This window comes from Anopheles marshallii, chromosome 3 (genome assembly GCF_943734725.1).
Source record: "Anopheles marshallii chromosome 3, idAnoMarsDA_429_01, whole genome shotgun sequence".
Lineage (NCBI taxonomy): Eukaryota > Metazoa > Arthropoda > Insecta > Diptera > Culicidae > Anopheles > Anopheles marshallii.
In genome coordinates, this window is record NC_071327.1 from 40626371 (window position 1) to 40654134 (window position 27764).

Below are 27764 nucleotides of genomic sequence, written 5' to 3' on the forward strand. Positions count from 1 at the left end.
ACTTGATGCAACCCGATGGTTGTTCTGCAAACGATGACAGTATGTTGCTTACTATTCGCTCAAACGTCAAACACAGCTAAAGCGAAACGAAAGTGCGTGGAATTTGATTGGATCTCATTTTGATAATTCAGTCGAATTTTTATTTAGCTAGGAACCTGACTCGAAGTACGCGTGATACATTTGTTGCATTTCTGTCGGCACCATTCTACAGTGAAGGTAATGTTTCTTACTCACGAAAAGGAAATCGGTATCTTGTGTGTAATGGCTGAGCTGAGACAGCAATTACTGGCTTCGCGAATCGATTGATTGCTGAGGGTGTGCGTTCCCACAGGTGAAATCGTGTGTAGTAAAAGGGGTGAAAGGGGTTGTAAAGCGTGGTAGCACGGGTGTAAGGTACCCCGTTAAAGCGGATTTCCTATTAACACGTTTCCCTATCTTCGTGATGAACGAACGCAGCATTGTTCCCAAGGCGCATCCTAATTGAAGTTCGCTTCCACCTTCTCGTACCTGTCGGTGATCGGTACCGCGAGTCGCAAACAAAACTTTCGAAATACGCGACAGTGTTTATGCAGTGGACATATGATGTATGCATGTGTGTGCAGCGGCATTTCATTAGCTTTTTATATGCGCATAAAATATTCAAAGCATCAAGCTAAGCCAATTTGTGTGCTCTGTCGTTTTGGGGAGATTTCGAGATTCGGATATGAATTCTTTTCATTGTGAGATATGTTTTATTTTTAGCGCACACTATCTGCGTGCTGCGTATATCAAGTGTTTTGCGAGAACATTACAATTCTCGAGAAAGGTGCAGCGATTGTACACCACGGCCAATAATTATCATGACCCGGTTGGAACGCTCTCGCCGTCTGTATGTTACTGGCCCCGTACCTGGGGAACAGCCACTGGGACCGCCCATTAGTTTATCAGTTTATCTATCATTTTATCTCTAATCGCATACTAGCAGGCGGTGAAATAAACACGATTTCATGTGCTCATGACGATCAGCGTAATAGCAGCAGGCCTTTGTTTCAACCACTTGCTGCCCTGTTCACCGGTTTTTTTTTTGTTGTTGCTTTAACTACACCGATGCTCATTCAATTGCAACAGGGTAACGGCAACTTTCTTTTTTCTTCTCTGCTTTTCATTTCGTTTTCTGCATTTTGGGTATTAGTTTTCGCTGGGTTTAGGCAAAGTAAAATGAATGTAATTATTAAATTTCTACTCGAATTCATTTTCTCGACATGATAGTCAAACGTGGTGTCCGTAGGAAAATTGATGGTTATCGCCAACCCATTTTTCGTAGATAAATCTCGGTGAATTGAGGTTTACCTTGATTAAATTCCATCCACCTTTTTTTGTTGGTGTTGCTTTCCATTACATCATGTGGATGGATGCGAGCAATGATAGTAAACCGAAAAGGCGCCTTTGCTGCGATATGCGTACGCTCAATAGTGATCGGTATAACGTGCTGATAATAGTGATAAAACACATAAAATTGGACACCTTCAATAGCGAAAGAGGTACCGCTTATCAGCCAAGTGTTTCGTTCGTACCGTATCGGAAAGCTTACCCTACTTTGATGTGTTTTTCATGGTCGTTTTTTTGTTTTGCTAAACCTTAAAGACACTCTCGTTAAGTAAACATACGTCTTTCCCTTAACCCACTTTGCAGGATGAGCGATCAACAGCGAGATCAACAGTCGCAGCAGCAACAGAGGCAAACTGGTTTTGTTGCACTGAAGGAACATGTTTTGGCAAACAAACTGGAAACGACGCAATGGGTATCCCGCGTACTAACCATCTACTTTGCGCTAGGATACGTTTTACCGTTCCTATACGGGTAAGTGCTATGGATATCATTACTTCTTACTACAACTTCTCCTTCTCGTACCTCTTATGTTGGTCGTCGCCTAACATGTTGTGAAGTAAAAAAATGCGTGTTTTGGAAGGGAGGATAGGCAAAAAAGAAGCTCAAACCCCTCCAAACTAGCTTTCGCATAATAGGCACTATGTGGATAACTTGGCTTGCGTTCGAACTAGCGAAGAGATGCATGCAACCGAGCAAAAAGTGCATTGTCGAATGCTCAAGATCGCTTTAACGATTTTCACTTCACAGCACACCGAATGCTGAAAATTTACACCTCGAACGAACTCCACGCTTACATACATGCGACCTGCGTGATGACGAACTACATATATCGGCTTACGTAATGAAATGTCCAAGACAGGCAAAAAACATACTGCGAAGTTACGAGTTCCAGCGCGCTTGGTCGTTGATTTCCCCACGAGGTATCGTGGAAGAAGCTCCATGTTGCTGTAATGAATCTCTTGGTAGTGAACAGCTGTACCGTTGGTACAAAAGCTTATTGTAACAGTTATGTATGGTATAAGGTAAAATTAGTATACACATCAAAGTTATCAATTTATGCTATGATTCCTTCAAATATTGAATTGAACAAAAATGCTTTAATATGACGAACTAGTTGGAACACGCAAATCATTCTTAATCAACAATGATTAATACTTTTCATTGTCAAGTTGGAACACAGAACATAATTTACATAATCTCACTATAGTCATGACGGGATCCCGTTTTCAAGCGATAGTTTTCGACAAATTAGTATATGATCGTGCATCTCTGTTTCGATAGCTAAATAACCTACGAATAGGCGCCAACAATCTCATTAGTATTCTAAGCTGATCAGTCTAATTTAATACTCCTATTCTTCTCTTACAGTAACTCCGTAAATGCATACTACAAAGTGCTGATGGCAAATGCGGCCACCAGCGCCATACGGTTACACCAACGTCTACCTCCATTTCAGCTGTCCCGTGCCTATCTACAACAAACAATGCTAGAGGACTCGTTCCACTATTTATTGTTTTCCTTAATATTCCTGTACGTGTACCCGATGCTGGTGATTATCTTGCCGGTCGTACTGTTCTCCGTGCTGCATTCCACGAGCTATTCTTTGACCCTGCTTGATGTAAGCTTGTTGATACCAGTTTAATGATTATCTTACCGGTTTACATATTGATCTTAACGCTTTTATTGCATTTTTCTTGATTTGATTTTGCTGTAGACACTCGGACAAAACTCTTGGTGGGGTGCGCGTTTGCTGATTTCGGTGGTTGAATTCCAAACACGAAACATTCTTAGATTTGCGGCATTCTGCGAAATTATCATTATGCCACTGACGGTGATGCTTGTGTTTTTGTAAGTATAGTCTGTAGCATCAGAAATACACATTCCGAGGTGATTTTATTATTTTTTTTTTATCTTTCAGGGGCAAAGCCGGTATCATGACGCCTTTGGTGTACTACCAATTCTTGGTAATGCGTTACTCATCCCGCCGCAATCCGTACACCCGAAATGTGTTCTACGAGTTACGATTAGTGGCGGATAACTTTGCCAATGGCACAGGCACACCACCAGTTGTGCGTAAAGCGCTACATGCTGCTATCGGTTTCATCAGTCGATTAGCGCCGCCGACACCGGTGCCACCGCAGCAGCAGCAGCAATAGTAGGAACAAAGTATGCTTAATCATTTTATGTTGTTTTTGCACATACCTCCACCCGCGCATATACATGAGCACGCACGCATATTGAACATCAATACCCCGAGGGGTAGCAAGCCTGTTTTGAATGGATTGGCCGTTCTTTTTTTTGACAATGGATGCAGTTCTACGCTTTCTGGGCTGTGCAACAATCGGTAGTGTGCACAAAACGGGGTTTGTTTTGATGCGTAGAAGAAAAAGGATTCTTACGGAGGGGTTTTCATTTTTACACGTGGCCACGTTCTGCCACATTCAGGGTTTCCAAACATGCAAAGAGAATCAGTTAGGGAACCGTGCAAGCGATTAGGGGAATTTTGTAAGCAAGCTATAGAAGTATGCAATTGTTTAGGGGAATCGTGCCAATCGCTAATGGAATTACTAAATAACCTCAATGAAGATCGTTTATGAAACCATTGCTCAACTGGTTGTAAAATTCGCTCTATACTTTTAAATTTCCCTTAATCTGTAACACGTTCCTCTAACTGATTTAACTAATCTCTTTATATGCATGAAAACCCTACATGATCAAATATCGACGGTATCAATTGTGGGCTCAAGAAGCAATCATCTACATCAGTAACATGTAGCTATAACTACTTTGTGTTTTTCTATTTTCATTTTATGTTCCCCATGTGTTACAATATTTTTGTATACAATCAGGAAGGTCGTTTGTTGAATACTATATTTTTAGGGTGAATGAATGCGTAAATAATATGGAAATGGAAATAAACAGTGTCACAAAATGAGGTCAACCGTTTCGTAAATTCTATTTTTGATCGATAGAGAAAGTAATATAAACTATTGTGCCGTTATTTATCTGTCTTGGAAAATGGGAGACGAATGCCAAAAAAGCCTTAAATAAAATAATCAGCAACAACAAACGAGTTGTAAAATAAAATAGTCAACATTTACACAATAACATAACATAACAGAAACGTTACATGGAAATTGGGATTGTTATCATTTATCGAATTGTTTGATGAGCTTATTGAATTACAACATTTTCTCAAACTACCCATTACACAATGAATTTCAATCTGAACTGTTTATTCTGATATGTGGAATAAATTAGACAATTACGTGAGTTCACTACATCTAAACCTAACTGCTGCTGATGCCAGATATGGTACCTGACTAGTGAGATTTATCGCTAGCAATTTATAATTGTTTCGGTGCTTGCCTTAAATAACGATTATCTAGTTCCATCTTTGTGATTAATTAGCCAGATAGACACAGTAAGGAATGGGATTACTTTTTCGCACACAACTCATTTGTTTGTGCTTTGGTTAGTTTGGTTATCAGCTGCTTGCGCATATGATTTTACTAATTTTGCGGAAACTCAGTCTCATAAGTTAAAATTATTCGTACCCAAACTATACTGCCACAGAACGAATGTAATGCTTTCTGACTAGTTTGTAATTACTGTTTTCACTTGTAACATTTCGTGCGTTTCGATAAATTCTCGTTCATATTATGCACTTATTTAATCGATAGTTGCGAAGCAATCCAATCCAAATTTTCGTAGAATCGCGGATCACTCATCTTCAATGCGGATTTCTTGTAGAGGTAATAATAGATGGGCGAAACTGAAGAAATGACAAACATTATCGTAAACAATCATCATCTTCCCCATTCGTGTGTTGCATTTCACTTACACAGTCGGTGTATGATGAACAGGGCCGTCAGTGCTTTGGGCCACTGAAATTGATACGGTTCGCTGGAGTGCCCGACTACCTGCCACAGGTGGAGAGCGATGCTGAGGAAGAAGTAGACCATGCTTATCAGCAGTGGTGTGCGAAACTTTTCGTACAACAGATTGGCCATGCCCGCCTGATAGACATAGGTCGAATACAGGCTGAACACGAATGCCGTGAACGAAAGCATCAAGCAAACATCCTGGGCACTGAAACAAACGAAATAGAAACATTTATTTACGATGGTTTTTCATAAAAAGGGTGGGGGTTTTCCGTACATAAACAGGAAAATTACTGCCGAATGATGACCGCGGGCAAGATAAGAAAAGCTGTTTATTCCCAAATCCACCATTAGAAACAACATTTGAAAGAATAGAACTGAGGCAAATCTTTTGAGAGACAACTTGAGCATTGTGAAAATTGTTGCTCAGCGAACTTCTTCTTGGTAGGTTGGGAGAATAAGCTTTTGCGTTCGATTTTTCCAAAACCAAAACAATACTGAACTGTCGTTCGCGAAGTTGACAATTGATTGAAAAAAATATTTCCGGCATGACAGGGTAGCCAGTTTTACAAAATCCCGAAAATGGTAAAAAAAAAAATTATCATTGAAAAATTAAATGATGAAAAAGGAGATGGATAACTTTTAAATGAAGCGAAAGGACGATTGAAAAAAAAATGCAATACCAACGCAACTGAGGATAATGAAAGTGTGTGACAACTGTAAGCGTTTCTGAAGCGTTGCGTTTGGTTTACGGTCCGCTATGTTGGCAGCAGCGTGACAGCCCTGTCATTCGCAGGTTCTTTTCTGCACACGTTTTCGAAGGGAAACAAGCAGCTTGTGAAACTAAGCTAGTTGGCGGCCTGTAAAAATGAAGTAAATATCCTTCCAGGACAGTTTGCGGTAGCGGATTCGTTAAATGGTGTCTCTAACGTGTGTTTCTATTTTCCAGGATCGGTCTGTGTGCATTCAGTGGGTTCAAAATTTACCCCGCCAGCGGTAAGACTCTTGTCAAAGCCGATGGAAAGGTGAGTGTGAAGAGATCCTCCTCCGTCGGCAAAGTGGTGGTTTCTATGCCTGTCCAATGTTTTTGATACAGCTCGTGCTCATATTGTTTTCAGACGTTCACGTTCCTGAACAAAAAATGTGAGCGCTCGTTCCTGATGAAGCGCAACCCGCGCAAGGTGAAGTGGACGGTGCTGTACCGCCGCAAGCACAAGAAGGGTATTGTGGAGGAAGCCGCTAAGAAGCGCACCCGCCGCACGCAAAAGTTCCAGCGTGCTATCGTCGGTGCGTCGCTTGCCGACATTATGGCGAAGCGAAACATGAAGCCCGAAGTTCGCAAAGCCCAACGTGAACAAGCAATCAAGTAAGTAGGATTGTTTTGGTAATCGCGATAGAACCGGCACCATACAACGAGAAATTAATTATTTTTTTTATGTTGACGGTCCGACCAAAATCCCTTTTGATGATGTCTGTTATTGAAAACTGCATAATTTAATTCGCTGTTTTCATTGTTTTCATAGGGCTGCCAAGGAAGCTAAGAAGGCCAAGCAGACCGACAAGAAGCCGAAAGCCGCTCAGCCCAATCCTAAGCAGCAGAAAACGAAGGCTGCCAAGGTCTCGCAAAAGGCTGCACCACGCGTCGGAGGAAAGCGATAAACAATGGGAATATGGTTTCATTTTTATCTCTTACCTCAGAACATTTCGTCGTCGATATGTTGATTGTGTGTCCCCATTAAGCTTGTACCATCTTAGCTTGGTCACGTCGGGCAGGTGGAAAATGTAATATTGGGAGTATGAAATAAGAAAACAGACACCCGTCGGTTATGGTGGATGTGGAAAATAATTGAGTTGAACTTACTTAAAAGGAAAGAACTTGGAATAATTACGGACGTAGGAAGGGTTATTGTAGTTTGGTTAATTAATTGCAGTCCAACTGTCCATTATTCTTCGCCTCGGAAAGTCTTGGAGGTTATTTCAGGTTTCTTTTAACTTAGTCAATCTATAATTGCAATAGTAAGCTGTGCATGCGGAGGAACGATGTGGGTCACAACCGGACAGCAGTGACGAGTCCCGATAGGATATGACTATCCTTATTCCACTGGATATCGAAAGCACATTAACAACAGACGTTAAGCAAGCGATCTGGGGAGCTAAAGACAATACTAGAATACTGTGCATATAAAAGCAGCTATCAGCACTTTGTCTCGATCGTTCTTCAGAGTGGTCGAGTGGACTGTCACTTAAGAACATTTTACAAACGGCATTTTTAATGTTTTTCGGTGTTCTTAACATTGCTGGATGAACGAATCCCATGGGAAGCCGCCGCTATGAAATTGAACCTTCTGGACCACAACGCACCAAAGAAGGCACTGCCTTGAGAATTGGAAGTTCTTTCATTGTACAGAGAAAGGCCATATTTATAATTGGATGTAGTGAAGTTTCTGTTATGTTCAAAAATTAACGTTTGCACAGCTTTCTACATGAAGTTTTACGCTACGTGACACAAAGACGACAATATATACACTTTGATAAAATACAATATAGAGAAATGTAAGACAAGAGGTAGAAATATGTTGCCCAACCTTCAACAGGGACAGGTAGGCCAAACTGAGTGAGTATATGGACACAATGGTTTTCCGCACCTTTGATGCCGCAAACAACCCGTCTAAAGAAAGTTTTATCGACAAATAGAGAACAAAAGTACTAGACCAGAAGGTGATCATCGTTTTACAGCTCATCCTTTGGTGATGATCCACCAGATCGAAGAAACTGCAACATATCCTGCGCGGTGCGTTTACCTTCGTAGTTTTTCTGGAATTGTCCATTGGTGAAAAACTTAAGCGTTGGATAGCCTCGTATTTGGAATTGTTCTGCTGTTTTCGTATGTACCGTACAGTCTAGGGCAGCAACCTTGGCGGACACTTTTTCGTTAGCTAACAGTTGAGCTACCTTCGCAAAATCGGGCTTCATATGCTTACAGTGGCCACACCAAGGGGCATAAAACATGATTAAAAGATTTGGTTCCTGTTTGACCATTTCGTCAAAGTTTGCGTCCGTTAGGATGAGTATCTCCTCAGAGCCAGGAAAATCACCAAATGGTTCTGCTAATTTATCAGTCTTCGTAGGGGCAGCGTTGGGATCATTAAGGAAGGCAATAAAATCAGTCTCCGTCCGGCCACCGTTGTACTCGCGCACTGTTTTAAGGTAGCTGAAATACTTAATCGTAGGATATCCACGAACTTCGAATGTTGAACAAACGGCACTGTGGCGGGTACAGTCGATTGCTGCCACTTCGGTTTTGGGATCATCTTTGAAATGTTCTGCCGCCCGAGCAAACTCCGGCTTTGCTCGTTTACAGTGGCCACACCCTGTAAGTTTGTGAACGAATAATTAGTTTCAATGACATCTTGAGGGGGCCAGTGGCATGATGGTAGCGGCGTCGGTCTTCACACGAACGGACCGGACCAAAATCCCATCCGGTCCAATCCCCCGTACGTAGGACTGACTATTCAGCTACGGGTAAATAAAGTCATAGAAAGCCAAAAATGACCGGCCCTAGATCTCTTGAGGTTGTTGTGCCGATAAAGAAGAAGAACATCTTGCGGACTAGGTCCACTAAAACTTACATGGCGCATAGAACATCACAAGCACATGCTTCTTTTTCTTCAGGAATGGTTTAAATGTTTCCTCATTCAAATGTACCACCTCTGAAGGTTCGTCTTCCCACGGTGCTTCCGGAGCAGGAGGTGGTGGTGGTTCTGTAGGATTCTGCAATAAAAGTATAAAAGTAGAAGCGCATGATTTTGACAAACAATTGAGAGCATTAACTGGATAGCGATGTTACCTGCATAAATTTAACAATCTTATCAGCTTCGCGCACATTTACGTCAAATTTAAATTCCCCATTGCTAAAGTACTTGACGGTCGGATACCCTTTCACACCGTACTGGTGGCCAATGGGTGCTTCCTTAGTCGCATCGAGGGCCGCCAAAACGCCAGGAATGTTTTTGGCTTTCATGATTTCGGCCGCTTTTTCGTACTCGGGTTTCATCTTCTTGCAATGGCCGCACCAGGGAGCATAAAACATTACCAGCACCGATTTTTCATCCTTCAGTGCCGGTTCAAAATTCCCCACTGTGAGATGCACAATTTCCGAGGAGCTTTCGGATGACCAATCCGGTTCTTTTGGTTTTGTCGGAGGAGGGGCTGCCGGATTTTTCATGAAGGCTACAATTCCTGCTTTGTTATTTTCACCTTCGAACGTGTATTTCATGCGACCGTTCCTAAAAAAAGAAAACATATCGATTATACCAATATTTTATGAACATAGCGAATGCGTATCTTACGTACTCGTAGTATAACAGTGTGGGAAACCCGGTAATGTTGTACTGCTTTCGAATGATAGAATTTTCCGGTCGATTCACATCGATTGCAGCCAGCACGTACCGTCCTTTCAGTTCGGTAGCAGCAGCTGAAAACTCTGGCTTGAGCGTCTTGCAGAACCCACACCACGGAGCGTAAAACATCACCAACGTTGGTCTAACTTCTTTTTTCAAATATTTTCCCAATGTCTGAAAAATAAATTACTCTGAAAGGACGAACACTAAAACAAGTCAGAAATTCAAAATCCCTACCACCGCATCAGGGACGTGCATCACGTCAACACCAATTGGATCCTCTTCCCAGGGCAGATCTCCGGTGGGATCGCGCATGAAGTTCACCATGCTCGTTGCCGTTAGCTGCCGATCGTAATCTTTGTGGAAATCACCGTCCTTGAAATGTTTCAGTGCGAATGGCGCAGGAGCGGCTTTGAGCTTTTTGCAGATTTTCTTCACCTCGGCGTGATTGCAATCAAGCAGCACCATCGTTCCTTGACCTTTTACAGTTTGGGCAGCCTCTTTGAATGAAGCCAGTACGGCATTGTTTTCCTTCATCCCGGCCACGAACAGTATCAGTACGTTTGTTTTTGTGCGAAACAGTTTTTTCAGTTCTTTCATATCCGCAATGTTGTCGATGACGGGACTTTTTTGCGATTTGGTATGCACTAAGCATATGCCAATAGTGGCTATCTGGAAATATGGCAAAGCAATTCATGAATACTTTCCGTACATGGTGGTGAGCGAAGTAACCGTAGGCGTAGCGTCGCTTTGGTCGCAAACAAACCCGCATATTCGGCTCGATAATTTGGCACTTACTATAAAAATGGAAACAGATAGCTTCATGATGAAGATGCGTGGGTACCCAGCTAAACTAAACAAACAAGCCAACAACGCTCGTGCTTATCAGCCAAACCCTTAACCTAGAGAACCACTTTTCCTGATAAAAAATACCACATAGCCGGTTTTGCCGTTGTTGCCCTCGATGTAAACGTCAACGCGGCGCCATCTTTGTACGGTAAAGTCAGACTTGCCTGGAAGTATCTTGACAGCTGCGAATTGAAAGCAGCTGACTGCAAGCGAATGAAGCGAAACTGTGCGAGTGTGTTGGTAGTTTTGTTTTGGAATCGTCGTCCATATTTTTCACTCGTAGTCTATTTTTGATGAAACATAAACATCTACTCGCTTGTCTGTGCATATTTCCCTTTACCCTTTTGTCGAGCTAGATCATTTCGCGAAGATTCAAAGTGTGTAAATAGGTTACAGGGCATTCGATTTCGGGAGAGCAAGCACTTGGAGGCCTTCTTTGTTTTGCAATTCGAATGAAGGTTATTGTGAAGTGAAAACATTTATAGAGTGAGTTTACTACCGCGATCGTGAGTTGTGTCGAAATTGTTTTTTCTTTACATTGCTTCAGTATGTGGAATTCGCTTGCAGCCAATGTAAATGATCTGCGTTTTAGAAATTATATAAAAGCTTCTTTCACCAATTGGCAGAACAGAATGAATCATAAGTAAAGTTATTTTCTCTTGTATGCGGTGTAGGTGTATGCATAATCAGATTGTTAGCGCTTGTCCCGCAAAACGTATAACGGTGAATGAATCACATTGAACATAAATTCTGTTACACCTGTGAGTTTATGCATGATCATCAACCAGTGCGGAGGACGAGATCAGAAGACGAAAATGGATCCGACACAGATCACAGCGCTGGCAAAGCTTTTGAAGGAAAGCGGTGATAAAGTGTTGAACTCACAGTTCAAACTATCTCTATCAGGTAGGGTTGAACGATTCCTTGTGCATCGGATTGATAAGACTGATCGTCTGATCATGCTGCAATGCATGTAGGTGATCGGGGTTGACGTTTTCTTACGCACACTTTCAATTATCTTTACAGGATCGCTGCTTCGCGCATTGAACGATTCGTTTAGTTTAATCGTGGACAAAAATGAAACGCTTCCGCCCCAAAGCTTTCAAGTGGTGAAACCGAACAATGCCAAATCGGACGTGTTTCGGGACTTGCAGTTCGTGTATGATTTCGTCCAGAAAACAGTTATTCTGAGCCTGAACCAGTTCATCAATGATGACCCGTACGAGTTTGCGGTGGATATTAGCAAGTTCCGCAGCCTACGCACGCTCGAGGTGCAGAAGATTCCGATCAATCAAATCGTTGGGTTACAGTACTTCAAAAACCAGCTGCAGGATCTAACTTGCATTAGAAGCATTTCAGACTCAGTCGATGTACTGTTGTGTTGTGGTGGCGACAAAGCTGCCGATAGCAAACAATGGCGTTCGCTAAAAAGTCTTAACTTGGCCTACAACATGTTGGACTACGTGGATTGTTCACTGGAATATGCACCGTGGCTTGAGGTGTTAAACCTTAGCCATAATCAACTTGTTAATGTGTGCGCTTTACGAAGTCTTCCAAATTTGCGGGTGGTTAATCTTAGCTACAATCGTCTCAATCAAATCCCTATCTTTCACATCGATGCAATGCGCAAGATGAAAGTTTTGCTGCTATCGAACAATTTTCTGGAAGATCTGGAAGGATTGGCTTGCTTGTCGTGCTCTTTGAATGAGCTGGACTTGTCCGGGAACTTTATTGTAGACCACGGCACATTACTACCGCTGAGTACACTGGTTTTTCTGCGTAGTGTAAATTTATTGGAGAATCCGCTGGCATGTCATCCGAAGCATCGCCAGGCAACCGCACGCTATCTCAATAAAGCTACCTCCGACACAAAGTTTATGTTGGACCACGAACCTCTTTCTCGGTACGAAAAGACACTCACCGGTAATTACGACAGCTACAAAGCAATATTGGTACCGAATGCAGTAACAGGCTCGAATTTAAATCTAAGCGGACGGAACACTCCCGCATCTAGCACCACCACAATAGCTGCTGGAGATGGAGATTATGATCCTCCGGCGGGAAGCTTTAAAGGAGATGAAAGAGGTAACTTTTTCTTTGGTTGATGAAGAATGATGAAAATGTACCAAGATTTTTCTGTTTTTTTGTTGTTTTAATTAGACCAAATGAACCAGTCTGTTATAAGCCAAAGGAAATTGCGAGTAAGGCGTGCTGTTATATCGGAGAGCGATACTGAGGATACCAACGCCAGAAAACATTCGGTGGACGCTAGCAAAGCAATAAATTCTATGATAACTCACTCAGGTTAGTAACTTTCAATAGAAGTGGTTTTAAATCTAGGATGAGGGCTACATTAAATAGAAGAGGTAGCAGAAGAGCATTTTGGTTCATAAAATAATTATTACATACTTCTCAGAAAGTAATCGTGAACATTTGGAGACGAAAAGAACGTTGGAAGAACTTCGTAACCAATATGGAAGTGAATGGTTGCAAAGTCAAGCAGGTCACTTGGTTAAAAACGTGATTGGGTTTGACCCGGGAATGGACAAGGAGTATGAAAGCGTAGCACATTATCAGCCAACAAATATGCAACTCAACAAGCAGACACCGGGATCCATAGACCCTATAACCGAAATGCATAAAAAAGATCAACATGTCGGACCAGAACGTACCAGTACTCCGGTAGGTGATGAACGAGCTCCGTTTCAAATACAACCCTTGAAAGTATCGCCAGTCGAGCATGATGCTTTATCGGAAACTAGAACTACGACCTCTGACTACAAAAGCGTCCCCGGAAATAATGATGATACGAAATACGAATCGGTTGATCAGGATACAACAATTGGTACGAGCACAAAGGGGTCGCTGAATTTAACGGATATCTACAGAAATCATGAAGATGTAGATGAAGGTTAGTTCAAGTTTGTTCATTAAGAAACGTTTAACGTTCAAGTTTATTTTTTAAATTTAATTCATTTAAATTTACTACTCTTGTTTCAGAGTCGGAAGTTGAAGATAATGAAGTGCTATATCACGTTTCCTCGCGGGGGAACGAAACAGATTTATCAATCGTAGTTTCCGACAGGAGTATCAAAGAGAAGGATGTTGTCGGAAAGTGAGTGTTGCGATGCCATCTCCCATCGATGCCGATGCAGTATTTGTGCCATCTTTGTTCATGTTCATGTTTACTGTTTTCTGCCTTTTCACAGAACAAAAACACGCTGGGGAATCAAAACGTTGGAATCATGCGAAAGATCCACCTCGTCACGGATAACATTAACTTTTGACACTATGAAACGTGACAAAAGGGAACGCGTGTACGACATGGACGCACATGATTGTCAATTGTTGGAGAATAGACTTCGTAATATGCTATCCCAGAGACCGCTGTCCGAAATGAATCAGCGTTTATACAAATGTGTAGTCTGCAATGCCAAATTTTCACGTGAAGTAAATACAAAGCGTATGTTTGATGGTAAGCCATCGATTTGAATATGTTTGCATATGTAAATCTAATCTAACTTTGTTAAATCTAACTCTTTGCGTTGTAGATCTACAATGTCCAGAATGCTTCGGAGGCTATTGCATTGAGATAAAAGAGCAGCAGCTAGAGAAGGATGCGGTAATTGCTTCCGGTTCAGGTGGTGGTGAGCATAGCAAAACAGCCGTAGAAAGTGCTTCAGGGTTCAATATTGACGTTGCAAGTGCAGTACCCGGACCATCTGGTATACATATACTGGATCCAAGCATGATGCATAATAGTTCATCGAAAAATAGCCTAGGTACGTATGAATGCTGATCTTTTTTTATGGTTACGATTAAAAAGTTTGTTGCATTTAATGCCACTGAATCGCTTAGCTCCTCAATCGCTTCAATAGTTTGTTTTCTGGTTTTGTAGTATAATTACGACTTACTTGATTGCGCATTCCTTTCTTTTAATAACCACTGGTAATCCATATAACAATTAATTTTTTACATTTGAAATATTCTTAACACGTTTGTTAATACCCTCAATTCCTTTTACATGTATGATCGATTAAATGAACTACATTTTAATCGATGCAAAGTAAGGTATCTAATGTTTTGTTTATTTTGTTTTTATTTTTTAATTGCACGACTTGATGAACAACTTTCAACACTATAACAAATGGAATGTGGTTGAAATTAACAACTGTAACAACACTTTCTATGCGCTGTTCAATTATATTGATCGAATTTGATATGCGGTGTTTGTGCTTGTGTGTATGCAACTGTAGTGCATCCGGAAGTATGGAAATCACCGATGAAAAATGACCAAAGTAAGCACACGATTAACGATACTTCATCACTTCATGTTTGAACAATTGTTGGAGGATCTCGGAAGGAGTGTAATGTTTTAAAGAGCTTTAAAGGATTGTTGAACACAGTTCACTCGTTCATTTTGCTACATTTAACCTATTTATCCTATCTGTTCACATAAGATTAAATTATCGATCAGCAATGCATCACAACCATATGCATGGTTTCTATATGATTATCCAGCAACTACATACAGTAGCAGTTTACCGACGAGACGCGGGTTAATTTATGGTAAAAAATAGTAATTTATATTTTTGACATCGAATTGTAGTAACCTAATTGTTATTTGAGTTTTATGTAGACTTTTAATCCACTTCATGGAAGTATTTTGGAAATGAACTAATTGTGATAGATAAAAACAATCATTTTCCCATCATTAAACGAAGATAAAAGATTAATGACCATGCTTTAATTTGTTCAGAATCCGGCGAATCATTCAATGATTCTTCATCTGTTTCCCGAATATCACAACCGGGAAGTTCCTGCGATTCGAATCAAAGTGTTGCAGGGAGTACCAACTCAGAACGAGATCGAGATGCCGATTTGCTAGGCAACGAGAGCGATATAGAAGTTTTGAGTAACCCAAGTCAGAGCAGCATTGAGGTGCTGGATCGAGGGTAAGTTCTATATAAATGCAGCATACAGTCAAGCAAAGTTGTACTAAAAGCTTATCAACCATTCCTAGGTATCATCCCAGTAGAAAAGCCTCCGAAGAACGCCGCATTGCTGGCCTCGAAACGATAAACGATTGTAGTGTGGATTCAATGAGACAAGAGTCAATCATGGGTGGTAATTTAGAGCATGCAGATGTGAGTGCCGCCATACAATCTAAGTTGGATGAAAGTTTGAATGACACTTCAAAGCATACGTTTGGCAATACTGCTAAGGAGAGTGCCAAGGAAGACGCATTGATGGCTAAAAGTACTAACGCATTGAAACAGCAGGCATCTCACGGTACCAAAAAAACTTTCCTTACGAATGTAAACTTGACTGAGAGTTCCAGTTCAGGTTCAGTAACGGATAGTGTATGTACGGCATACGAATCCAGCCAAGGAATATCATCTGACGGTTCTGCTTTGAAACACGCTGCAAAGGAATCTGTTCTGACTGAGCAAGGTAAACCGCAGGAACAATCAATGGATGATCGTAAAGAGTTTAACGAAAATGTACCGCCACCAAATAGTGGGGGAACATCGAAGGCGGACAGTTCCGTGCTTACCAGCGTACTGGGGGGTTTGTTCCAGTCCACCAATATGCTCATGGCAAAGAATCCGAAAGGAAAATCGGATGACAATTTGCTGAAAAAAATGTACGAACCTATACGTTACAGCTACAATGATTATGCCAACGTCGATCATCGCTTAAAGCTGTACCTGTATCAGAATTTGTTTGAGGATGTTCAAGAATCGCTGAAATGGCTGGTATCCTGCGTGATTTTCGACGACAATCGTGTCGAAGAGTGGCCTTCCGGATTTGATGGATTGTTCATCATGTCGTCTACAAAGTTCTACATAATGAAGAAAGTGGCTGCAGAAAAGTAAAAACCGCTTCGCTGCAAGATGGTTCGCAGGTTACTTGATAGTATTTTTTTTTATTTTCGGCCTTTTCTCAGTGATGATCCGTCTACGTGGTTAAAGAAGCACCTTTCCGGGACCATTGAACGCGTTGGAATAGCTCAATCACTGCCGTGGAAGATAGGAATAAAATTTATTATAAGTGCTATTGGAGGAGTACACGTCATACTTCAGGATATTCTTCGAACGGATAAGCTGATGTTGTTTTTCAATGGTAGGTTATAGCTGTATGGATGAACAATTGTTTTGTTCGGCACTTTTCACTTGAAAATATAATTGTTTTTGATTGCTTTTAGAAAACCCTCTGCCGCAGTATTGTACCGTAGATTACGAACCATCTCATCTTTTGAACGGCAAATTAAAGAAAGCAGCAAAAGATGAGCAAGTGAAAATGGTAATGATAATAAACTTTTGTGATGTACTACTGCATGATGAACTGGAAAGCGTACAGTTGTCCACATTGCTAGTAACAGAAAACCGTCTGATGTTAACGCCGGACATCAGATGGCTTAACGAAAGTGCAGCCTATCCTGTGGAGCCTAAATTTGCTCAACTCATGACAAACATTGTCGAGCTGGAGGACGTGAACGAGCTGTCGTGTCGATTGAACTATATAGACGAGCAGGAGGACAAGTATGAAACGTGGAGGCTTGATTTTGCTACACCAACGGCGAAGGAAAGCACCGTTAGTGTCATTTGCCATCTGTGGGAAAACATTTTCGGTGTACCGTTGGTTAGTGAAGCTACGATCACAGGCATCAATGCAAATAGTAACAATGACAAAAACAGCGGCAACATGAAAAACAACAGGAACAGTGTCAACAATAGTAGCAATATTCGCTAAGTATGTTTATTATAGTCTATTGATTGTACGTGAGTTGAAGGAACAGTAGATGGTATGATGCGAATAATAAAATGAAAGTGATATTAGCTATAACAACTAACAAAACAGTGTCTTTTATTTCTTTATCTTTTTATTTGCTTTATTTTATTGCTTTTTCCGATTATTCAAAGTACGACATGCATTGTCATTTATAAATTGGAAAACGATTGAATCTAGTATTGTGATATAGGTGATTCTGTTGGCTTGTGTTGACCTGAGAGAGAGAGAGAGAGAGAGAGAGAGAGAGAGAGAGAGAGAGAGAGAGAGAGAGAGAGAGAGAGAGAGAGAGAGAGAGAGAGTTGAAGTTGCCAAACTCCGAAATTCCTTCTGTTGAACAAGTATGAAAATAAATAAATATGTTAAATACAGTAAATCTCAGTATGAATTAGATTTTCATATCTTGCGTTAAATTGTTTTAAAATACGAACATTTAGGGGACCTATTTTATTATGTAAACTAAGAATAAATTAGAATTCGAACCATATGGATTGCCCACAATTTTGAGTGTTATGTACCAATGTTGCGTATTTTATTAATTATGTTTTATTATGTTTTATTGCCGTGATTTTAAATGATAGATGGCTCACGACGAGAATTTATTGTAATTTTGTCCAATACATTGCATAAATAAAGAATTGTGACATGTTACGACAACGAAAAGGCCACCCAAAATGGTTTGGAAGTTTGTCGAAATGAAAAGTGAATGATTGCCTAGCCGGAAATTGCAATCGCCACTCTGCTGGACTGCTATTGATCAGGACTGTAGCTAGGGGCATTATTCAGCGCAAGGTTTCTCACTAAAGCGCGTGCAGTCGAAACCGTTCACTGACTACTGGCCGAACACAACCGTGTCACCCACCTGGTCACTTTTCCTTGGAAGGTTTGTTTCCCTGTAATGTATCACTGGTTCAAATTACCGCTCGAGATAGTGTGCTACTCCGGTTTGATTGGTCCTGCCATATTCAATGAGAAATGGAATTGCAGGAATGCGCCATGTTATTTTGTACCGGAAGCAGCATGTTTCAAATCTACATACGATTGTAGCAATCGTCGAGTGCGTGGTAAGTAAGATGAAGTCGAATGTGGGGTGATAATGGTATTCGAAATCGATACCGTCTTTATTCAATTTCACTGTAGAACATTTTTCTTTTCAATTATAGTAATGATTAGAATCAAGGAAGCTGTAGTTCATCAACATGTGTATAAAATATTTTTTTATAATATATTCTCTCGAATGCCTTTGGTCTGTATCAATAAACGATATCCATACCAATTCACACAACTGACCAGTGACCAAACTGTACACAAAATAGAGTCTAAGTCTGTTGATTAGATTTTAAATAGTAATTAAAAGTCGACAGCAGCCGCTAGGTGGTGGATGACGATGTAAGGTATTATCACTGAAAGGTGTGCATAAGTGCAGTTCCTGGCTAAGTCAGCGTTGTTTCCGGTAAGCTGAACCGCCGAAGGGAAATGAGAAGATGTGTTATTTAGCTACAGCTTCTCGGCGTAAACTGTAAGCAGACCAAATGATCCGAGCGACACACGATCATGAGCTGAAAAATGGAGAATAGTAACAGAGAGGGAATTCCGGTACACGGGGAAATGTTATACACAGATCCATACAACAGTTTGGTACCTTGAATTTAGTCTAAGCACCCAAGTGCAGGACATGGGCTAGCCTAGCTGCCGGCAATGGTGCTGCAGTGTCACATTGGCCTCATCATCAGCACAGGAAGCGCTCGAGCATAATAAAATAATAAATAGCATCGTTCACAGGCAGGAGGATTTGGTTTCGTTTCGGAACGTGATGAAAGACATAGGACTCCCTAAAGTGTTGTACACCAGACGACCACATTGTAATTGTGGTAGTTGGTGGCCAGTGTGGCACTGTTAGAGAAGCACGGATGATTGGAGCGGGACGTCACTGTATGGTCACTGTACTGAAAAAGTGTGAAATGAATCCAAGCATTGCGTCAGACATATGGAAAATGGCGGCAATTAAATATAACATGAGTTTAGCAAACCCAATAAGCTAAGACAATTGATGACCTGAGATTATCTGCCACCAGAGAGGTATAAACTTTGATTAGACATCATGAGGTGATGTTTCTATAGAGATGCTTGTAGAAAGCTTTTCAAACTGTTGCTTATCGCACTGAAAAGCTGCTCTTTGCTTCACTTTACTTTATTAATATATTTAAACGTCGATAGTAAATCTCGAATTATAAAAATTTATACATGCATGATTTTTTGAATGATTTTTAAATTCAAACACAAAAAATTAAAAATTGAAAATTATTTCAACCGAATTCAGGTGTTGCTTTGTACGAATTGTTTGTTGTTCAGCACAAACGGCATTAAAAATACAGCACATGCCGTCGTAATAGATTAATGAATTAATAACATATATATATATATATATATATATATATATATATATATATATATATATATATATATATATATATATATATATATATATATATATATATATATATATATATATATATATATATATTTTGTATCAGGAATCAAATTGATATAAATGGTATTTAAACAAATCATCAATTTTGTGTAATATTTTGTATAAGTAATGTTTTTTTTGAATATTATCAGTAACAAGTTCAAGCATGTGCACGATATCATGATAACAGGCATGCTCTTCTTTTTCGGAGGCTGTCGCGGCTTCGGGCTAATGGTAGTGATTGGTCATGACAAGGTAATTATTTACTTTTTGAAGGTTTCGCCTTACCTTCCCCATTGTTTGACCTTTGTGAAACGGTCACAATACTAAATAGTTCGCCTGGGGACACTTATTTCTCATTTATAGAATGCCTTTCGGTGTTTGTAATAAATAAGTTCTGATTAGATGCAGTCCACTGCATTTGGTTTTGGTGAAAGCTGATAACTGAACTCAGTAGAATATGTCCTCATTATGACGTATGTATTATGATGCATTTAATTGCCGTGGTTTTTTGAGCGAATGTACGCAATAAGTCAACATTGGAATCAATTTCCTAAACTAAAGGTAACTTGTAGCAATACACAATGTGGCGGTTGCATTTCGTGAGGCTAAAATTACGTGTACCTATGTTGTGTGGAGAAGCAAATTTCAATATAATCTCCACCGCGCATAAACTCTGCATAAGATGTTCGCAATATGAACTTTTCATGTTTCTCGAAGAAAGTGTTTTTATTATGGCTGCTTTTACAATCACCGTTCTCAACCGTTCGTAACATTTGTAGAAGGTTGTAAGGTGCATGTCAAGCGTATACATGCACACTTTATGTAATAAAACAAAAACAAATAAATAAAACACTTTTTATATGTCGAAATGACCTCGTTCTCTGGTATTCCGCGAAAGTAATAACAATTTAAACATACTTTTGACATAACAAAATTTACAATACAAAGCTTATTGTGGAGTGGTTTAACTGAGAGCAACATTTTGCATAAATCTTACGTAAGTCAAATCATCCGTCGTTATGTGTTTAACGCGTTTAGAGGTATGATCTCCGGTTCAAGAATTGATTGCAGTTTAGATATTTCATATTTTTTCCAAATCTAAATCAGTTTTAAATCATAATCTAAATGCTGATTGCTCGTTTATTGCTTTAAGAAATCTGGTCTGTATTTGAAATAAAAACCCAAAACATTTTTATTCCTTTTCCGGTGTCTTTAGAAAATTGTCAGTACGTATTTTTCTAGTATCAAACAATTTTTCTTGTACAACCACATTGGTCTGCCTGATTGATTAAAATGGTCGCTCAATATAAATCTTTTTTTTTCAATGACATTTTTGTTCGATCTAATGAAACATTAGACAGTGCACAACTCAACTCAATACATGGTTCGGGTTAACATCTCGTCTAAAAACTACGGCGAATTCGAGGTGATTGCCATGGAAGATAGACATCAGTTTGTTGAAAAAATCAAGTCGAAATTAACAAGATAATGAAGGTAATGAACATAATTAATTTAACAAACTAAAATATAAAATGCTCAACAACGGAAAAGCTGTTGTGTATTTGAGGCGTTAAATGTCTGGAGAAACAGGTTACAGAAGAACTGAACGAGGAGGGAAAATTGTTTGAAAACCACAAAAAAAGATCAACATACGCATCACATCATGTCATCATGTTCCAAAAGCAAATGAAAGTTTAACGCGCACAATTTGGTTGTATCCGCTAGGTAATATATTATTTGTTTATAAATATATGTACATACACATGATCATTGTTAGTTTATCCTTTCACGATCGGCTGCAGATGCATTAAAAATATGTAGTAGACTTGCTTATATTTGTAATATGTTTCAGCTAAGTTTTCACCGAATGCACTGATGAACGCTACCATGGATCTTATAGTCTTTATAGCATGCGACTACTGCTAATATACCGCCCAACATAAATCCATGGAAATAAATTTCTTTGCACGATGTCGAACAGCAGCATAAGATTCGGTTAGGTGTGTATGTTTGATATGAAGTGGCCATCACACTGTTCGTGGCTGTTTTCATTTTGTTCTGGAAAACTAACTTCAAACGCGTAACCATTGACAAGTTCGTGCGCGATTGGGGTGGAATAGGGAAAAGCTTACAGGTATGTCTGTATCTGCCAGCTTTAAGCAACTCAAGGTTTAGCACGCGCGTGTCTAAAAGGCAAAAGCATAAAAAAATGAAATAAAAGTTTCATTTATGCTGCCTGTTGAGCACACTGTTCTTTTGGTTTTCATGAACGTAACTCGTTTCCTTTGCGCAGTGTTATAGACCGATACTTCTCGAAAAAAAACTTTAACCGTAAGAGCCGTAAGGTAATCAACATCCATTGAAGGTGGTTCGTATTATCGCATCGTTAACGCGTAGTGTGTACTCTGTTGCTGTCTATATACCTAATATTTAGCTGGTGGAAAATGAAATCTGTTGGAATTTTGCTGCATATTTTTTCAAGTTTCGAAAACAATAAAATTTCAACAGATTTGCGTATGAAAGTTGTGTGCAGTTAAAGATTACAGTTAAAGATGTCATTTGCCATTGTACAATCGTTGCTGAACTGTAGAACAACGGTAGCCTCCAACACGATTGTTAATATATTCTTGCACTTAGTAGCTTTGTAATTGTTCGATGAAAATGTTCTACTCTCTAGATCGTTGCGAGACGATCGCGTCTGGATAAATGGTTGCCATCTTGATCAAAACCAAATTTGCCATTGATAAGGAGGCAAAAATAAACAACAAATGTCCAGCTGCTTTTTTATGCTATTGTGGACAACACGGGTATTATGTTTATGACGATCTCTAGAATTAGCCGCTTCCAACTGCAAAGCCATAGCTAACCCATAACAGAGTAGGGAAAGTATCCATGTGGCAGGGCGTTTCTTCCTTCATATAGCAGCTGGTTTGTCTTGTGTTTCGTTATTAGGAGTGTTCCGGGTACGAGAATGTGCAAACGACGTCTACGACAACGACTGGATGGGATACGGGTAGTTTAGTTACCGTGCATGTTGTTTACTTGTCATCAGCGTTGTTGCCTTCCCTTTCTTCCGCTTCCAGCGCTTTGTCCTGTGGAAGGATGTTGCATTAAAAGTGATTTCATTAGTTCGTCTGGGGCAGAAATATTCTGTCTAGGAACGGACGGACAATCATACTAAACAATGCAAATAAGAATGAATTGAGGTAACCGAAAAACAAACCAAAAATAGGAATTTAATAAATGTGAAGGTTAATTTTAATCAATATGCTCGTATGTTTAAACAATCTTGCACTGTGGCATTTAAAATAATTTTGTTGTAACCGAATGAGAAATTTGATCAACATAACAAAACAATAGCAACATCAATAACAAAACAAAATAATATAGTTGGTGCTAGAATGTGAATTATACTGTGTTTAGTTGCTATTGAGAGCCATTTTAGCAAGCAAATTTAGCAAACTGAACAGCGCAAGCTGCTTACCGGTTGGAATACATGCATTAAAAATGGTCTCATTTATAATGATGGTTTAAATATATGCTAGCTTTTGGCTTTTTTAAATGATGGTAAAACTGGTGAAGGTAATTTTATCACAACATTTTAGCTTGAACCCTTCTAGAAGAATGCATCAACATCTCATTTGCATTAACATCTCATCTCATATCAAAATTGAACTGATTTGAAAACTTCGCAAAACTACCATTTTTTTTCTTTTCGTAGGTTACAGTCACATAATTCCTTTGTAGAAGAAACCATCTGCTCGAATATTATCCTTTATAAATTATTAAAGATTTTGTATAAAAGATTTTTGCACAGGCTATTGGGCGACTCCATTCGCCATATACATATAATAATAGTTCAAAACACACATGGCCGTACAATTGTATTTTACAGAAAATCATTTCAATATTGTTTTCCGAATTTAAAACTTATTGAAAACAATAACAGTAAATGTCTTCTTCTTCTTTATCGGCACAACAACCTTACTACCCGTTGCGGGATAGTCAGTCCTGGGTACGGTGGTTTGGTTTGGGATTTTGGTCCAGTCTTATCGTGTGAAAACACGATAACCAAAACACAATAGTTTTGGTTCGAGCTGTATGACCCAGCCATTCATTCGCGAACCAAACAAAAGGTAAATTACACATTAAGATATGTATTACAAGAATCCCTCAGCGGAAGAAATCAAAACGATGTTATATTTTTCTGCAGATTCCACCTAGAACGATGGCTTTTGCGCGACATTTGTATGAAACTGCCCACTGCGCATCGAAAACTGCTTTAAATTGACAAAAATCTGTTGGGAGATGATTGGATTTTGAGATGACATCAGATATGACTATAAAAAAAACTAATTTCAGTAAAATATAATTCAATGGCTACAATTTCAGTAACAGCAATCTTTATGATACGATCGTTAAGGAAATCAGTATCGATTCAGGAATCGATTCATCATGATTTGTATTCTATTAAATTCGATATTGATGACAGTTTAAATGTATATTGCCAAGGTTTTCTAAAAGAACTAAAATCTTATTAAAAGAACAAACAACAATTAGAAGAAAATCTCGATAAATGATAGGTTTTGTTGATACAGCATATTGGAGTAGCATGAGAAATTGCTTTGAAATGTTGAAATATATCACTTGCTGTTGGTAAAAAACTAGATAGCTTCATAGAAACATAAGCGCAATAAATTTGGACTATAATTAAAGCGAGAAGAAGGTGAGAGTGTACAAGCTCAAACAACTGTTGATTACTGGCACAGCCGCATGGGTTTTATTTAAATGAAACCGATACGATTGGATGCCAAAATAAGACAGACAGGAAATTGGATTATTAATGTTCATACGACGTATGTTGTGGGACAGTTCAGTTATATGCTGTTTTCGTACCGGTATCTCATATCTATATCTTGCGAACGATTTGTTCAACTTGTTTCTAAAATGCGGGACCTACCTCGGAGGAATCTTTCGATAATGCAGGATCGGAACGGCCCCATCGGAGCCTTTGGGTCGGGGCCCGTTTTTCGCTTGCATCATTGACCAACTGTGTCTGCTGACCGGGTGCTAGCTGATGCTCATTGTACATGGCCCAGGATGGATCGGTTCTTCCAAAGCGTAGTCTTAGCTGCGGTGCCCGTATTGCTTTCTGCTGCATCACATCGTCCTGCTGGAACTTGCGGATGTAAAATGGGATTGGCAAACGAAATGAGTACGGTTTCTGCGTGTTCATAAATGTTCATGGCCGCCGTCTTATCCCATTATCCGATTGGTTGGGTTTTTGCGCCCTTACCTGGTTGACCAGATTGCCGAATAGGTTCGATCGGCCCCACCGCAGTCTTTGCGATGGTGCACGCTTTTCAAAGTTTTCCTCCAGCAAAGCGTTTTCGTTGAACGAAGTCCAGAGCGGGTCATTTCTTCCAAACCTCAAACGAAGCTGGGGTGCTCGTATTGCTTTTTGGTCGATCAGCTCATCGTCCTGCGTGCGAACGGGGGGAATAAAGGAAAGACTACTAACCCGCTTCGTTTTTTTATTGCTGTTGGTCTTACCTCCGGACGCAATGGCACGCTCGGGTCACTTCGCCTTCCAAACCGTAGCCTCAGCGATGGTGATCGAACTGCCTTTCGCTTGATTTGGTGATCAGCATATGATACGGGGGCAGCATATTCCCGTTGCAGCAGATAATCATACAAATCTTTGATAGCACCTGCAATTAATAGACAGTTTAATTGCTTTAACTGAAATAAACGTGCATTACTGTCATTAATTTAACTTCTCAAATTTTCTCGCTATCTCTAAATGTACAGACAATCAGCAATCTCGTCGTACGGAGGCAACTTTTCAAAGGTGACAACAATGGCGTTCAGATTGGGGCACTTTTTTCTTTACTTGTTGAAAGTATGTGTGTGTGTGTGTGTGCGGTGGTATGACTTTAGAGAGGGTAAAATCCATTTGGTGTTTATTTGCAAAATCCCACCGTATTTTCCACCTACAGTTTCATCGGTTAACGCCAGTCGGAAGGGAATCACTTTTCCTCGTGCGGTACTCTGAGAGGAAGTGTGCCGAGTAAGATGTAAATACTTAACTTGGGTGACACCGTAAAGTTTGGGGTTAAATTCGCGCAACATTTGTAATTCAAAGACGCTGCAAAAGTCAAACAAAAAGATCCATTCTCCTAGACCGGTTCCTCTACCGTCCCGGGCCCGAGCACCTTATTTCGTTTCACTAACGGCACCTGAGGCAGTGTACCCTTGTGCCGCAGGTATCATGTCGAGGGAGTTGTGGATCGAACTGATGCTCTGCAATTTACTCCCTGCTTCACAACTCCCCTGCACGCTCGTGACCATTTGCTGTGCGGTCAGTGTTGGGTACGGGGAGGTTTTCGTGAAGCCTCGCCTTCCCTTACGGCATTGTGTATAGGGGGAAATGAGTTAAAATGTGGAAGCTGCAAACTTAACTCGGTGGAATGGTTGAAAGTTCCGTGGGAAGTAAGGCGGAATCGGGAGCGAACCTTAAAGACCTAATCTGCTTTTCGCCTTCTTCTGTTTGGAGTTGCTTTTTGGGAATGTTTAGACGCTATTGTTCGTACAGCATGGGAAGTGGTATGATGATTGGCTGCACCGTTTTTTTATAGTTTATGAGCCATAAGAAGCTACCACATCAACAAGCATTGGTGCTGTGTTCAGATGCAAAATATTACGTTAATCTTGATGAATGAAAAAAAAGGGGTAATAATATAAATACCAGCCACTTACCGTCAGATGGATGCAACGACTCCGACATCAAACTGCCTACAGTGAGTGCTAAAAGTAATGTTAACGTGGTCAGGTTTATTCGATACATAGTCTGGAATGAAACGAAAAAAAAAAACGTAACACTTAAATGGGGGTTGTAGCTATTTAACATTGTTTTATGCACGAATTGACACTTTGGACGAATTTGTTGCTTCATTTAATTTCCAAAGCATCTAAAAAGATATAAAACTTCACCCGTTTACCGCAGCATGGTGGCAGCGTCTAAAAAGGATCAAAATGAGGATACAATCCCTAGAACCAAACGGTTCAAGCATATTGTCACCATTATCCGGTAAACGTTACCTTTCGCGTTAGATTAATACCATTTTGCACAGCTTTATCTATAAAAATGCAGCAATATCTGTCTGGGTCTCGAATGTTTTGTCGGTGTAAAATGGCTTGAGGTACCGGGTCACAGGAAACAAATAAAAGTGCATTTCATTTGTTTCGCTCGGTTGTGCTAGACGAAGGTGCGTTGGCTATTAAACGTTTAGGAAAGTTGAATTGCAGGTGTTTTTACGAAGGTTGTAAGGATATGCTATTGTAAGGGTAGGATTTTATTGGGTGTATCCTACACAGGGCATAGGGTAGATTGACGCCCAGAGACGACCTACGATTGTACCAGGAAAAGTTATGTGCATCCGTTGGTGGATTTGTTTTCCGTTTTCTGCCCGCTGTGATGCCACTGCAATCATCATTCGGAGCATTTTTCGCGCACGGCACGTACCCATCGTTAACAAGGGTATTCGGGATGCCAATGATAGTCGTATTAGAGTAGATTACATGGCATTTTGTTTATTTATGTTTTTTCTCTTCAGATTTTTCCCGTAAGCAACTGTTTGCAGAGTGTGTGTTTTTGTGTGTGCTTCTGTTTATTGTTGTATCATTTTATTGATATTATTTTTACAGCAATCTGGTTCGATTTTGTGTTGCTTTTAAGCATTTTCGCACTTGAGCATTTTACAGCGATCCTAACGGCGGTACAACAGAAAAAAGGCTAAACGCTCAGAAAAAACAATCGTTCGCATAAAGAGAATCACATACCAACCAATTGAAACCACCGCAAAAGCGCAAGGCCAGGTCAGGTGAAAAGGAAAACGGCTAAACATGCTCCTAGGTCGATCCGGGTGGATATAAAATCAACAGGTATCTTCCTTCTGTCATCGTTTACGGAGAGCTTCTGGTAAGTTGGTTCCGCTT

The 27764-nt window shown here is 40.0% G+C and overlaps 6 protein-coding genes across 6 annotated transcripts; 3 read left to right on the top strand and 3 right to left on the bottom strand.

Annotated features, from left to right (window-relative positions):
* The first annotated feature begins 1672 nt into the window (after positions 1-1672).
* Positions 1673-3524, top strand: LOC128715528 (Krueppel homolog 2). The gene is made up of 4 exons (XM_053810434.1): positions 1673-1839; positions 2737-2986; positions 3083-3216; positions 3287-3524. The coding sequence occupies exons 1-4, from the start codon at positions 1673-1675 to the stop codon at positions 3522-3524; spliced, it is 789 nt and encodes a 262-aa protein (XP_053666409.1).
* Positions 3525-5036: 1512 nt separating this feature from the next.
* LOC128715532 (transmembrane protein 138) lies at positions 5037-5663 on the bottom strand. The gene is made up of 3 exons (XM_053810439.1): positions 5530-5663; positions 5213-5460; positions 5037-5143 (listed from the first exon to the last, which is right to left on the bottom strand). Exons 1-3 carry the CDS (start codon positions 5661-5663, stop codon positions 5037-5039), a joined length of 489 nt encoding a protein of 162 aa, XP_053666414.1.
* A 457-nt stretch (positions 5664-6120) lies between these two features.
* Positions 6121-6911, top strand: LOC128712599 (60S ribosomal protein L24). The gene is made up of 4 exons (XM_053807490.1): positions 6121-6125; positions 6202-6277; positions 6371-6618; positions 6776-6911. The coding sequence occupies exons 1-4, from the start codon at positions 6121-6123 to the stop codon at positions 6909-6911; spliced, it is 465 nt and encodes a 154-aa protein (XP_053663465.1).
* Positions 6912-7982: 1071 nt separating this feature from the next.
* On the bottom strand, positions 7983-10477 carry LOC128715521 (protein disulfide-isomerase A5). The gene is made up of 6 exons (XM_053810428.1): positions 10451-10477; positions 9890-10324; positions 9606-9826; positions 9100-9538; positions 8882-9023; positions 7983-8623 (listed from the first exon to the last, which is right to left on the bottom strand). The coding sequence occupies exons 1-6, from the start codon at positions 10475-10477 to the stop codon at positions 7983-7985; spliced, it is 1905 nt and encodes a 634-aa protein (XP_053666403.1).
* A 797-nt stretch (positions 10478-11274) lies between these two features.
* LOC128715519 (uncharacterized) lies at positions 11275-17257 on the top strand. Its single transcript, XM_053810426.1, has 12 exons — positions 11275-11407; positions 11528-12586; positions 12662-12805; positions 12918-13412; positions 13502-13616; positions 13711-13976; positions 14053-14283; positions 14758-14799; positions 15261-15456; positions 15525-16376; positions 16452-16627; positions 16710-17257. The coding sequence occupies exons 1-12, from the start codon at positions 11275-11277 to the stop codon at positions 17255-17257; spliced, it is 4257 nt and encodes a 1418-aa protein (XP_053666401.1).
* Positions 17258-22804: 5547 nt separating this feature from the next.
* Positions 22805-26613, bottom strand: LOC128715529 (short neuropeptide F). Its single transcript, XM_053810436.1, has 5 exons — positions 26526-26613; positions 25320-25477; positions 25063-25248; positions 24727-24945; positions 22805-22858 (listed from the first exon to the last, which is right to left on the bottom strand). Exons 1-5 carry the CDS (start codon positions 26611-26613, stop codon positions 22805-22807), a joined length of 705 nt encoding a protein of 234 aa, XP_053666411.1.
* Positions 26614-27764: the final 1151 nt, after the last annotated feature.